The sequence below is a fragment of the Vespula vulgaris genome, chromosome 10 (assembly GCF_905475345.1).
Source record: "Vespula vulgaris chromosome 10, iyVesVulg1.1, whole genome shotgun sequence".
Taxonomy (NCBI): domain Eukaryota; kingdom Metazoa; phylum Arthropoda; class Insecta; order Hymenoptera; family Vespidae; genus Vespula; species Vespula vulgaris.
This window is the reverse complement of record NC_066595.1, coordinates 5,433,448-5,449,196: the sequence shown is the minus strand read 5'-3', so window position 1 is coordinate 5,449,196 and position 15,749 is coordinate 5,433,448. Positions and strand designations below refer to the sequence as shown.

The 15,749-nt window shown below is 32.3% G+C and overlaps 2 protein-coding genes across 4 annotated transcripts in view; one reads left to right on the top strand and one right to left on the bottom strand.

Annotated features, from left to right (window-relative positions):
- The window catches only part of LOC127066778 (MORN repeat-containing protein 3-like), an 85,887-nt gene that overhangs the window by 12,676 nt on the left and 57,462 nt on the right, over window positions 1–15,749 (top strand). The gene's annotated exons all lie outside the window — the stretch shown is intronic.
- The window catches only part of LOC127067102 (uncharacterized), a 52,625-nt gene that overhangs the window by 8,971 nt on the left and 27,905 nt on the right, over window positions 1–15,749 (bottom strand). Inside the window, exons 3-4 of the mRNA XM_051001631.1 lie at window positions 3,336–3,460; window positions 10–88 (exon numbers count right to left, since the gene is read on the bottom strand). Coding sequence (XP_050857588.1) covers window positions 10–88; window positions 3,336–3,460 — 204 coding nt within the window. The remainder of the gene's footprint in view (window positions 1–9; window positions 89–3,335; window positions 3,461–15,749) is intronic.

The following is a 15,749-nucleotide window of genomic DNA, read 5'->3' as shown; positions in this document are numbered from 1 at the left end:
TCTACGTACCTCATTGGCTTGAAAAGAGCTTGCATGTTGTTCAGATAGTCGATCACTAATTTCAGTTGAGTGCCGCCTTCTTTCTGAACTGTGAACAAAGGAAAATAATTATGCGAATTTTCTCGATATATATATATACACACTCACACACATACACACACATGTATATATATGCATATTACTTTTCTGGATCCTCGCGAGATCTTTTATTAACTCGATAGAGCGAGTAATACGATTTCATACTTGGCTAAACTTGATAAAGTACTATACCTAGCAAACATACGCCTGAATTTTGCGTGTCGAACGATCGCGATAGCGAATAGAAAGCGGCACGAAATCATGTCATTTCTCTCTCTCTCTCTCTCTCTTTCTCTCTTTCTACAAATCATGCGATCTATGAGCATCGTGCATCATCGAGTAGGTAGTACGTGCGGATGAACATGCTCTATTTATCATGGAAGATAATTAATCGTTGGACCTTTGAGAGGCTAATAGGGATATCGACTCGTTTCATTTGACCCTGAAGGCTTCGTCGTTCGATGAGCTTCTAAAGGTTCACGCCTTTTAGCATTAAATTCTCTGTTCTTCGCATTACCCTGTCCCTCTACCTCCCCCAATCTCGTTCCCTTTCGATTGCTTCGCTTTATACCGGATATAAACCTTTCGAGGATAGACGCGTGAATCGGGAATAACATTCAAATTATTAAACTCGTCGATATGACGGATCTTGGATTTCTTGAAGATATCATTATCACACCTATATTAATTAAAAGTATTTCTGTTGATAAATTTATTCGTTAATGTGTAGAATTAAGCGAATTAAAAAGAAATTTTGTAGTTAACACAAGATCTTATCTGTTATTAAGAGAGACAGTACAGACAAGTAATTGTTAAAAGATATTGAAAGATTAAATATTAGATCATTCATCATTAAATATAGAATCATTCTTAAGTTCTACGTTAAATGAGTAAATTCATCTTCAAAATGTTTCATTTTCAGTTAACCGATATATTATGTTCTAATTAAGGTTTCGAAGGGTTATTATTGTATTATGTTTTATTGTTTTTAAAGATCACAAACGATCAAATCGGCGAGACATTTTCGTAATTCGATAATTATGATGCTAACGAAACAGAACAGAAAGTAAATACTCGACTCTAAATTAAACTGCTTTTAAAAATTTTCGTATTTTTCTCGAATCTTATCGCTGATCTTAATATCATCTTTCGTAAAAATAATACGAAAGACGAGCTTGTGCTTTTAAATCGGTCAGATATTAATTGTTAATAAAAATGATCCGAAAATGTGCTAAGCATAAATTTACCTTGTATTTTTATATTTCCGATTTCATTTATCTGAAAATTGACAGATATCATTTTCCAGAATGTTATTATTAGCGCCGAGGCTTAATTGATTCACCTTTAATTTATCTTAACGAATTAATGTCAGTATATATATATTTTTTTTATTTTTGTGAGAAAATTTCTATGATTTTTAATCGAATCGAAGCTTTATTGCATACGAACGTCACGTTGGGAAGCTACAATGAAGTAACATAGTTAACGTTCTCCGAGTTAGACTGTTAGATCGACCTCCTTTGTCTCGAGGAAACCTCAAAAGCGTTCAGATGAGTCTCTCCGTTCGTTCTTCCTATGTTATAATCTATATAACAATAATTTGAAAACTCATAACTATACGAAATTTTACTGTTATCTCACGTTCGAATGATTTTCGATTTATTTTTAATCCGTCATTATCGCGATATTATTGATTATCGATTATCGAGTTAAAGACGCATACTTTAATTTTTTACATTGACTTTAGATATTTTTTTTCTTTAAATAGGAATTGCATGTAGATACACGATATCTTCCGTGTACCTAAGTATATGTGTATGTACATATACATATGTATCACATTCTCCTATATAGGTCATGGAACACACCTCAGTTTAGATTGATGTTAAAAGATTTTTTTCTTCATTTCTTATAACACACATGTATTAGTGATTTAATATTTAATATTAGTTGTAATAACTTTATTATTTTAAATTACTCGAAATAGAAAGTTGAGAATTAACTATTATTTTCTATCTTTTTTTTTTGTTATAACATCGCTCTTATCTTTTACATTTTCTTTTATTTTTAATACTACGAAAGAATGAACTGTTTTGAACGATTCGAGTTGTTCAATTCGAGTAAATGGAATGCGTCTTAATTCCGAGTAAACATAGCAAATTAATCGCCGATAAATAGAAGGATGCAGAATTTATTAGAGAGAGGAGATAGTTGGAAGGAATTTCTCGTTTGTTCTACCGTAGTTTACGACGTTGTTTCGTCTATTATTCGACAAACGCGAATCGGGCCACGTTCCGCCGTGCACCGTATCGGGAAAGCGTTTTATCAAAATAACACGAATATTCCGCGAACCGTCGAATTCTTTCGCGAAAAATATGTATCCGAGTTTGAAACAATGTCTCGTCATTCGATGATAACCTCTGTCGATAAAGCATTTCGTTTAATTCGACGAGACGTACGCGTTTACTCGTGTGAAAATTGTTCGGAGAAAAAAACGTAAAAATGATATAAACATAAATATATAAATGCATACACAAACACACATACACGCACACACGCTCATATACATAAGGAATCCGTCCACAAATGTCAGAGCAAATATCTCGCGACTGATTGTAGTTAGAAGAAAGTTTAATAAGTAAATTTGCATTGCTCCGAGTCAGCTATAAAGTGCATGTAAAAAATTTTCCTTTACTCGTGACCTTTTCGAGTTATTCAGATCAACATTTTTTCTTTTTTTAAATGAATCCCTATCATTCTTTTCCATATATATATATATATTATAATGATATATATCTCTAATATCTTCGGGGGAAAAAAAAACTAAGAATTTATTTCGCTCATCCTAGTAGTATCATCCGAGAAACGAGTGATTCGAATACAAATTTATTATCTATACGTTCTCGTAGAAATAGCCGAATCGATATTATATCTCGTTTCGTTAAATATTCTCGCGAATAATCATGCTGAGATTTTTCACAAAGGATGAGTCGCTTTGAGGATTGATTCATTACGAAATAACGAAAAATTGAATAGACTTTCGCGTGCCAGCTGTGGCCTTTGCCATTTGTTATTTTCACTGCCGGAAAAATTCTTGGCACGAATCGCATAGATCGTTTATAAAAAAATTTCTATTGGATAGTCGAACGAATTGTAACGAATGGACCGTACATGTCAGTCTTAAAAAAGCTTTCTTATTGTATGATATAATGATCATAAAATAAAGAGAAAAGAGAACGATAATTCTGAAAACTTACCAACGTGAGTGATGGGTTGCGTTGCCATTTGACGTAATAATTCATCCACGTAGGAAGAATCTTTTGGATACAATTCTATCCTGGATATTTGAAGATGAAATTTTTCGAGAGTCGTGGCATTTTTTCTGCAAGATTAAAAAATTATAAATTTAATTAATAAATCCGATCGATAAAAAATGATTTTTTTTTTCGAATATAGCAAAAGTATTATCATTGACGGAAAGTAATGAATTATATGTAATCTAATAACGAATATCTATCTAAAAGCAATCAATATCGAATAATTTGGGTTAAAGTTTTTTTTTTTTTTTTATATTATAGATATAAATAACATTTCCCTAACTGAAGCTCGAATAAATTATCAATTTCTATTGAAAGAATAAATTCATATTACATTTATATAGATTTTTATTTTATTGGTATGATACTATAGATAAATATTTGTATTCAGATCTATAAAAGAATTTTTATCAGAGAAAAAAAAAGTATTACTGTATAAATGCTTAATATGATTGAAATGACAGTGGTCAAATTTCCATTGTACATATCGGATTCGTTTGGACCTGAATATTCCGTAAAATAATGAAGGTTCCTGGGGACAGAAACTGTCAGGAAAGTTATCCTTGCCTTCTGAAAGCTTCATTAAGCCCGGTTGTCCGTAAAACTCGTGCAGCGGCCTACTTCGGAATTAATTAATATCTAATATTTACCGTAATTAAGATTAATTTTAGCTCTCCAGAGAAATTAGTATGGTGATTTTATAACGGTGCCAAGCGATTTTATACTTAACTTTTAGTATAAGTCGTTTCAAGGGAAGCATTGGATTTATCGTTTTTGTTATACAACGATTTACGATAATTATACGATAAATTTATTTGATTTTATAAATTGGTTTCAGTGTATTTAAATTAGTATAGCAATCATCATCGCGAAATTTAATTTTCGAAGAAAACGAAATTTTTTAATTTTATTTTAGATCGAAATACGGATTTTCGTTTGCTATTGATTTTTTTTTTTTTATAAAATGAACAAGTTGATATCAATTAAAAATTAAGGAAAACTTATTGGATTTTTTAAAGCAATTAATCGATTAGAAAGTGCTCTTCGTATTTCGCTTAACTGAATTATATATACACCGCTGTTATATTTTATTACTTTTGCTGAAATTATTACGTTCTAACTTTTTTTTTTTAGAAAATATAGTAGATCAATTTTTACGTAAATTGGTCTTGATACGTGTTATCGATTCTTATGCTTTTTATATTTTGTGAAAACGCTCGCACATAGTACATATTCGTTTCACTGATATTTATATATTAATTATTTTTAAATGTATATAAAACATCTAACTACGTGGATTATTTTCAACACATATAAAATTATTTTTATTTGTTGAAAATTCCTAATTAGATAATTAAAGCGTGCTAACTAAGCACGATATTCATTATTCAAAAATTTTCTTTATCCGCCTTAATTTTTCCATGATTCATTGAAATGTTAATAAAAGATATCAGAGTAAAAAAAAAAAATGATGAAATCACGATGATATTAAAAGATAAAGATAACGTTGAAATCTCAAACAACAATCATTCTGGTATCATTGTCTTCACTCAAAGTTCGAGTGAACGATCCCAATAATAAAAAAGAAAGATTCGATCTGACAATTTTCTAACGTCACGATCGACGCTTGACTCGGCTTATCTTCTTTCCGACAGAATGGTCAATTTATCAAGAACGATCCGAGCTCATCGATATTATGGATTGCACCTTCGCATAAGATAAGACGATATGAACAACCTTCTTTTTAGAGTCACCCCGAATAGCTCCATTTTTAGTAGTCTTGGAAATTTTTTTCTCTCAGTGAGTATAAATTACGTGTACCTTGCCGAAAAGTAAGCTCGGACGTAAAGCTGGATGAAGAGAAGAGCTCTAACCGTGATACTTGTACAGAAAGAAGGGCGGCGAACTTGGAAACAAATTCGTTAAGGGGCTTGCTCTCGTCGTAGAATTTCGAATGTATTAAAACGAAAGAAATACAAGATGAAGAAAAGCAAAGAAGAATTATTTAAAAAGATATTAGTTTTATAATATATTTATATAGCTAGGATATATATATATATATATATATTATTTAAAATATACTTATATAGTTTAGTTATATATATTTAATATATATCATTTTATTACACAAGTTTATATATACATATATATATACATACATACATACGCGCGCGTGTGTGTGTGTGTGTGTGTGTAACAGATACACTATGTAGACATAATTTAAATAATGTGTTTATAATATATATGTTTATATATATATATATACACACACGGAGAGGTAGATATTCGAATAGACGTCGTGGTGTCCTTTGACGTCGTGACCAAAGACGCACACGCACGTATACTCAAATATACTGAAACATAGACGAGAGGGCAAAGAGCAGAGGCTTGGTTTGGTCGTTCGTAATAGGAGGGTCCGTTGGTGGACGACGTTTCATGACAGCGTTTCATGACGGCGTTTCATGCATTTTAAAGGGGCTACTAGGATCGACGGAGATAGAACGGAAGGTTTACAGGGGTGCTGTAGTTGCGTCGACGAATATAGCAAGGCCGCTTTTTTTCGCACGCGCCCGCTTGAAAACGCGTCTGGGTTGCACCCTTGGGCGTTGTGGAGGCTCGCTTCAAAAATTTTCCTCGATTATTCAACGACGCTCGATCGCGAGTGACACGCCCTATCTTTTCTTTCTCTTTTCCCTTCTTTCTTATCAAATTACTTTATGTTTTTATTCATGACTTATACTTTGAATTAGCCGTTTTTTCTTTCTTTCTTTCTTTTCTTTTTGTTTTTTTTTTTTTTTTATCAAGGAAGCCATTATTACATTAGGTATTTATTTAAAAAATCTGTATTTTTTATCTTAATTATGTAATTTTTTTCAAGTCGGACGATACTTTTTTTTTCTCTAAATTAAATGCGTGGAGATTAATTAATTAATGTGCTGAAGACAAAAACAAGCTTTTTTTGCTTTTTTCCTTTTTTATTGTAGCATAAACAGAATTTTTTTATCATTATATCAAGAGCTATCGAAAAATAATGCATTTTATCTTTTTAATCCGACCCAGATATTGTATTATAATTTATATCTGCAGGGTAAAAAAGGTTTACTTTTTTTTTTCCTTCCCTTTTTTTTTCATGAAAATATTTTTCTCCCTTCCATCCGTTGCCTGGGTATCAAATCGCGCGGGATACCGAGCTGCTCGCTGCGTTCTTCACGGAATAAAGCCTTCGAACTGTTTCTCTCCGATGAGAAAGTAAAATTGAAGTGAACTTGAAAGAGAAATGTGTTTTGGATAAATAAAATTCAGACCTTAAAATCGCGATTGCGAGTTGGAACTTGGATTACGAACTGTCTCAAAATTTATATAGAAAACTTTTCAACTGACATTTAATATAAATATAATCAAGATTATTTATAAGAATGTTATATTCTACTATATTATTATAATATTAAATTTTATCAAGATGCTCGCTGACGAATAAAAATAATTAACTTTTATGATTAACAATTAATCATTCTACTTTTCATTTTTGTCTTTAATTCGATAAAATGTAAAAATTTGGAAATATTTTATTAACATCGAAACATCTAATTATTTGCTATATTCGTTTATATATATTTTTTCCAAGTTCGATGTTTTGTAGTTTATAGGAAACAATGAAAAGCACTCAGAGAAGGATAATTATTAAAGTGCAAAACTCGTATGCGGAGAAACGAAACGAGATAGCGTCGTCCGAGATAACGGATGCGGTCGTTTCGTTGTCCGTATCACGTACCGAGGCAATAACGAAAGATATATGACCCATGCATTCTCATTAAATTACGAATCAATCGCACGTGCGAGCGTTCGAACGTAAACGTTAAAATAGCTATCAAACTTACGTAGGTATACATGTTCAACATCGTACGAGTGTAGGATAGTGTTGGGGGATACTGATTACGAAGGGGAAAACGAAAAAAGAAAAAAAAAAAGAAGAACACACGAGACAGTTGTTATCGATCGTTTGATAACATTTTTTTTTTCACGAGCAAAAGTGCTAAGAAATTTAATGATTTATAGTAGAATAATATAAGATATCTCAAAGTGCCTAAGCTCGTTATTTAAAATTCATCTCGCGTGTACTCGAGAAGGGCTTCGAACCGATTTGCGATACTTTTCGATATCGAGAGCAACGTGATTCTCATAAAGTCTCGGAAACTAAATCATTAAACTCTTCCTGTGCCCTACGAGAAACGTTCTCTTTTACTTTTTTTAACTTTGATTTTTTTCTATCTTTTCTTTTTTTTTCTTTTTTCTCCTCAAAGCGTCGTAATCTTCTCTTTCGTTCCTGTTTACGGAAATATGCGGTCGAATCATCGGTCATAGCATTCGCTATGATTGCGGTCGACAAGTAAAAGGAGAACGAAGCCAATCGTGTCGTCTGTATAAATAATTAATGCGAAGGCGTGCAGCATTGGCGATGAAGTTAAATATATTTACATTTCACGGTAAAATAAATTAAAAATTAAGATAAGGTACGATTCACGATTCGAAGTATGTCTATCGCAACTAACGGCCAGTTTGCAATTAGTAAAACTCTTCAAAAGTTAGTTTCCTTTGATCTGTACGAATACTTACTTTTTATTGGAAATATATGTGTTAGAGGAAACGTAAAAAGAACAATTTCACAATAAATTACAGGTAGTGACTGAAACTATTAAAAATAAAAAAAGAAACAAAGAAACAAATCACCAAAGCGTTACAAATACATCGATAACAAAGTATAATTATCCAACATAGTTTTTATAGAAATTATAAGTATTTTCATATTTTCTGCCTCTACGAATCGTATAAAGCTAACGTGAAATTGATGATATAAATATAATATGGATAGATGAAATTGTAAAGAATGATTAAAAAAATAGAAAAAAAAAGAAAAATACAAATGGATAGAAAGATAATTTAGAAAATGAGGAAGAAGCTCTTACGCACGACTTTCGTTTCATAGCAATTGCATTTCGAATGAACGTATAATACAATCGACATTCGTTGAAAGTAAAATAGTGAAGTTTCATTTCTCTTTCGTTTACATTTTTAACTTAATACAAATCGTTTACAGATAGTTCATTAATCTTTACTTTATAAAAAGGCGAGGCGTATCTTCTTCGAGATACATTATTAAAATTAATAACGTGTATTATATCGTCAGATAATAGATCATAGCTTCTTCGAGGATTATTAAAAATATTCTCTAGCCGATTTCAGTTTTGGAGAAATCGATTAATCATTATCTTGGAGATTCGATGCGCACGTTCGTACGGTAGACGTAACACGAGAGCATTCAGGTTCACCGATCGCGAATCTTGCAGCTTTTATTGAAAATATCATCTCTCACGGCACCGTCGAGATCAATAATCATTAATAATTGGGGCGGACAGCGCGTATGGGTTGCGAATATGAACTCGCACTCGCGCGCGTGTGCTTTCAAATCGACTACCGTCAAGAATGACTTCGATCCGAGCAAGCGTTTCCATCCAGTGGTATTACGAATTAAAGCCTCGTCTAGACGAGTAGAATCGCCCAGGGGATAATTGGAAACTGAATATACCAGGAAATAGATATCCCTTGATATTCGCCTACATTCATAACTATGAGATGTGTCGCGATACGCGCGATCGGTTAAACGCAAATTAAATACGTTCGACGATATTACAGTTATATTAGATCCAGTATCTATCAAATATATTGATTTTCCTTTTGTCAAATTCGTTATAAGCGCACGCGTGATACACGACGATGAATAAGAAATGAAAAAGTAATTCCTAAAACGAAAGAGAAATGAGAGAAGTTTCCTTTGTTCCTTCGTTCGTAAAAATATTATCGTTTAAAATCGTCGATGGACGATTTTAGATTCGAAATTAATTATCGAGGTAACCGAAACTATTATCAACGGTAATTACATTATAATTAACCAAATCCTGAATAATTACGATTGTTTTATTGCTTAACCCCAAATATTGTATAATCTTATGCGTTCACATTGTTATTAAATCTCGTTATGACTGAAATCATTAAATGTTGACCGTGTTCGTTTCTAATTCAAAGAGGTAATTGCAGATGATTTGTTAATAAACAAAAGGTGAAACAGCCGAGACGTACAATCGTCAATCCGATATTTTTCTTCTTATAAATAAAAGTCTTTTGGAAAAAAATTTGTCATCGGGCCTTTGGATTAGAATACAAAAACAAAAAAAAACAAGAAAAGAAAAGGAAAAAAAAAAAAGCAAAAATATTATTTTCATTTATTACGAATGTCGCTCGATTAAGCTTTTATAAGGAAAACGAGGGATTTTGAATTACAACGCGAGAGAGGATATAAAAGTCATTTATTCGTAGAACAGTTTTGGCAAATCGGACCGTTCGCGGCGTATCGCGATTAATTTCGAGCGTAATCCAGCAGTTCAGCTGGTTGCGCGCAGGGTCTTAATCCTTGAGCGTACACGCGCCTACGTGCATATTAAACGTGCATCCTCGTGCACCAGAAGAACGTACACGTGGATTAAGAGAAAGGAGAGACTCGTACTGGCACGTCACTCCGCAACGCCCGCACGAGTCCGGAAGCGTCCTTGCGACGTGTAGTCTACGAAAGATAAGGATGTTCCACGAGCGGAATAATGTCCTCCGATAGAAGCCGCTTATCGTTGACTACAGCGCCATGCCGCTTCGTTTCTATCGCCTTTCAACTTATTTCATCCATTTCATTCGATAAAATAATTTATTCGAACTCTTTATAAAATTTACCATTACGTTACCATAAATTATCGTAACCTAATTATTACAATTATTATCAATTATCATTATTTCATAGATCCTTTTTTTTTTGCTTTATTTTTAATATCAACGACGACGTTTATTTCGTTAACCCTTTGAACCCACGTACTTATTTATTTGTATTATTTAAGTTTTATTTTCTTTTTTTTTTTTTGGTTATCACAAAATATATACGAGCGATATATTATTTTTTCACATGGAGTAATTTTTTCGTAAATAGGATAAGTGATTGATTCATAGTAGGTTGAACTATTATTGGGGATATATTATTATCGAAATTTGTTTACTGTTGTATAAGTGTTTTGCACGATAATTATATGACGTTTTTCACACGGCCATTGTTGAAAAATGAAGATGCTTTTGTAGGAATAACTGACCTCATTGAGGTTTCATCTTGGGACTCTCATTATTATAAGCGAATGTTCTACCACCTGAGTCACCATGTTGGGTTTTATGTGGATTTACTTAAATATTTGTGTGTACAAAATACAAGTAACCCTCTTATAATAGGAAAATCCGTACCGTATTATACGAGAAAGTAAAATATTATTTAATGAATACAAAAAATAATAAGTTCATTCATATAAAATTTGATATTAAATTTCAAATAAGAAAAACGGCTTCGGTTTTGAAGATTTTTAATAATTGAAAAAATTCGTGACATTAAGAGTAAACTAAAACGAATAAAAATTTTTAATAAAAATCAAATGATAAATAATAGTAGTAATAATAATAATAATAACATTAAAAATTTCCAAAAATGTTGCAATAATTTAAAAATTTATTTTATCAAACTTTATTAAAATCGTTTGAAACACAATATAAGTGTTCCCGTATAATTTCAAATCGTGTTGTACGAAACCACGTTCGCAATCTACGTGTTATGTTTGCAGTGTAATATGTCTAGGTTTTTAAAATGAATTCTAAGAATAACACGTAGCGATAATAAGTATTATGTTTTTACTTTGTTTTTATCTGTATCTCTTATCTATTGTGCTTTTTAATTTATATCTGAATGAATTTCATTATCGTTATTCCTATTATTATCAATACAATCGTCAATATTATTTCTGCTTTTTTGCTTTATATCTCTCGATTGGCATAACCTCGATCTATTATCTGTCACAGAATGTAGTTTTTCTTTTTAAAATTAATTCTGTAGTCAAGATATATCTTTTATGCTTGCTTCCGAATCTTTCGCAGATCTATATTCATTATAAAGAACTGGTCACGATCTTTCGAAATCGTCTATATTCATGAGAAATCGCGAAATTACGAATTCGTAGGATTTCTCGGGCAAGGATGAAAAAAGTACGAGCAGAACTATAAAATCTTATTCCTCTTGAGGCATCGCCTAGGTTTTTTATCGTCTCTAGAGTGCTAACTGATGTCCGTTGGTATTCAAGATTCATAACTTGTCGGATAACTCGAACGCAGCAACGACCTTGTCTTTGCGATCTGGGAATCGTTTGATTAGTTCGAGACTTTTTCGAGATTTGCCAAGAATAAAATTCTTCTTTCCTGTTATGTTAGAATACGAGATCGGTTATCAATTTTTTGATCGGCACCAATCTCAGAAAGGAAACAGGAATCAATTATAAACGAATTAAGCGATAAGATGTTTTTTCCGAAGCGAATGAGTAAATAACATTGATTCTATTATGAAGGATGCTCGAGAAATCTGAAATCATAGCAGAAAAACATATCGGATTATATTTGTTTAAAATATGAATATAGCTCGTACACCACGGTTCTTAGGTAACACTATAAATACAAATTAGACGAAACAATACGTAAAGATTATGACGTATAAATTTTGTAGAGACACCGTTCAGATTTATAGGACACCATGTAGTTCTCTTCATTAACTTACTACTTTGAATCTTCTTTGTTCGACCTCGTTACTTCCTTCCGATTAAAATACAAGCTGGCGCGAACTTCGAAATGTTTTCTGCATCTTGCTTACACGTAATGACGTTTCGTAGAAGATTATGATACATAATCAGCTTGGTATATTTTCTAAGAACTGTCTTACGAAAGCAACCAGCGAAGTCGGTCTGATAAGATAATTGTCTTTTTCAAGTGTTTTTCGTGATCGATATTTAAATATATACGAATACGAAATGTCGCTCGCGATTGAATAATGAGTTAAGAGTATATATTATTTATTATAACTCAAGCTTTCGTTTTTTCTTATTTAAAAATGACGTCATGATTATTATAGATAGTTTTTATCATATCGAAGAAAAACGAAAGAGGAAGTTTTTTCTTCTTCTTTTTTCTTGTTTTCCTTTTTTTTCTTTTCTTAAATAATCATGAATCTTCGTATTTTCGTTGATTTCGTATTAGTCTCGTATATTTTTATTCGTATCTCGTAACGCGAATCGTTAAAATCGAGTTTTTTTAAATAAAAATACAAAGTTTCGTAATCAGCTTCTGATTACGGAATAATCAGGAGCACATTATTTAATTATGTTAATTTGCAACAACGTTGGGAAACTATTGGAAATATCTATATCATTATTGTTTTCTCCAAAGTAACAGCACATATCTGATAATCGATAATCCCATTTGTAATTCAAATTTTGATTATTAAGAATCTCGAAAGAGATTTTATTCTCGGAATTCTGGTTACCTTCGTAATAATATATGTCGTTCGTAAATTTATCTCCTTCGGCACGTCCATCTAATCCGGTGAAACTATATATTTTACGGAATGCATTACGATCGTATTGGGACTTGTGTGTATACGTTTGCGGATATAGATTTGATGATTATTCTTTCAACAACGAGAGTCCTTTCTGATGGTAAATCGCGAAAGCAGCTTGGGAAAATCAAAATGGATTAGATCAGACTAAGTCTCTGGAACCGCGGACAAACGAGCTCGGCCTGATTACTCGGTATTATCCGATTAAGCGCGTCTCTTGTCAACCTCTATCTTTATCAAAGTCGAACGGTCCTTCCGTTTCCGTCGAGGAATCAGCCGTCTCCCTTCGTCCTCTTCGAAGGAGGAGGACTCTGCTTAGAAACATGCCAAACTGCAAACCGAATCTTCGGAAGCAGATTGAGTTCGGAAACACACGTGCGACTCGAACTAATCTCGCGCCTCTGTCTCTCTCTCTCTCTCTCTGTCTTTCTCTTTCTCTCTCTCTCTCTCTCTCTCTCTCTCTTCCCTTTCTCTCTGTCGCATGCGTTTCTAGCTCCTATCCACTTCGCTCTACAACTCTATCAGGACGTGAATTTAAGCTTCGTTCGCATGTATAACGTAACGTGACTGAACGGATCCAGGACGAAGCGATGTCCAATGAATTTCTGAATATTATATGGGTTCCTAGATGAGGGAGAGAGAAAGAGAGAGAGAGAAAGAGAACGAGAGAGAAGCTTTCGTCTTCATACGAGCGTATTTCGATTTGGAATAAAATTCGTGAAATAAATTTCCTTCTTGTTTATCTTTTTGTAATCTAAACGAGTCCTATGAAATATCCAGAGAAAGGAGAGTATGTTTGAGAAAAGAGAATGGGAAATGCGACTTAAAAGTTGTATCGGTCCTTAAGATTCAAAGGAAAACTATCTCGATGAAACTAAAAGCGAAGAAGCAAGAGCAAAGAGTCGAAGTAGTAATTATTATTAACCAATGGCGTACGAGGAAAAGACGTTTCTCGAAAGGGTAGAACAGAAAGGTGTCTGCGATGTTGGGTAGAAGGAAAATCCATGGAAGTATAAAACACAAGGACGACCCTAATGGCGGCCACTTGCCATTGAATTTTTTAACAGGGCTTATCCCACGTAGGAGAATCTAGTGGTTTAGAAAGAAGAGAAGAAAAATAATAAAACCTCCAACTAAATCTTTCAATTTTATCAAGCGATATAAAAGCAATGATCTGATATATTCATGCTATAAAAAGTAAATGCATAAGTATTTAAAAGGTTTCTTATTTCTGCCAGGCAACGTTCTTTCTCTTTTGCAACTTACGTTGAATAGAGATAAACGAAATAAAATATTATATCTATTATATGTCGTAAATCGATGTCGATTTTTTTTTCGTGTAATTGCATCTATATTATCTATTTGAAGTAACATTTTTCATTCAATTTTCTACGATAAATCTGACATGATATTTTGAGACGGTATACGTTGTTCTATTTTTAGTTACAATCACCAAGAGTGCTTATACAATATGTACCTTTATGTGTCTGTGACAGGAAAATTATTATCCATTTTTTTTTTCTTTTGCATCTCAATGTGTTCAAAAAAAAAGAAAATACATTACCTACAAATCTATATTGTAATAAGTAGCATGAACTTTTCCGAGAATATAACATGTGCGTATATATTTGTGGATATACAGGGTCAACTAAAATTGGAAGGGTGAATATATTTTGGTTATTTTTGATAACAGGAAAAGGTTTTTAAAAAGAATATGTTTGATTCAAAATGATTGACATAGTTGTGGTTGAAATCTTGTCTATCTAAATGATATACGAGTATTTTCAATTAAACACTTTTTTTTTTTAAATAGAACTTGATTTTTTATATATGCAATATATTTCAATGTAGATCAAGGCATATTCGAAGCGTCCTGAATTTCTCTTACCGGTGAACAAAAATATCATCCTGCAAGATTTATCTATATAACAGACCCATTTACGATATTACTTGTGATGCATCTACTTTTGTTCTCGATTTTGTATTATAATAGCATTCATGACTTTTCAGCACAAAGGTTTATCAAGCCTGCACTATTTAATACTTACAATTATACTTAGAAGAATGAAACAAAGCAAAGATGTTTTATTCTTAGCGTATCTAAATCTTTTTACGAGAATATTTAACTACGATATACACGACGATAATATTCTTTTTAGAAATCTATTTTAAATCCGATAAATCAAAGAAAGATTACAATAAGAAATTTTGCAAGAGGATATAAATATTATACATCTATTGCTTCCTTCTAAATAATATTATTATCGGTTTATTATTGCAATGAATTGTTAAAAAAAAAAAAAAAAGAAAAAAAGGAGAACAAAAAAAGAAAACAAAAAAGCTAATGCACTTAACGTCAATCGGATATGAGAATAGCGTGAAACGTTTATTTAGAAATCGCACGTTTTGTTTATCTTACGGAACACGTATTGGTTTTGTATTAACTGTTCTATAAAAATTGATGATCATATCATTGTCTGATGTTTCATTGTTAGCTCAGTTTTTCAATTCACGCAAGTCGACAGCGTGAGGAGCACAATGCACTTAGTTAGTTACCTATACCTAAACATACACACCGATACTATGAATAGAGAGGAGAGGCATAGTTCTCTTAATGCGTTTTCAGTTCATTTTTTTCTGTATACGTCGTCGCTGTAGTCACACACGTTCTTGAACATTCTGAATAAATTTATTAGCGTGTAATCTACACAAAGTGGTGCATTGCGCTTGCGCGATAGAAATTGTCTTGCTGATGATTATGACGCCATATTTGTTCGGATAACTTGACAAGAATTTCCATCGTCCGCGTTATTACGTTAGATGATTAGCATATTGTTTTT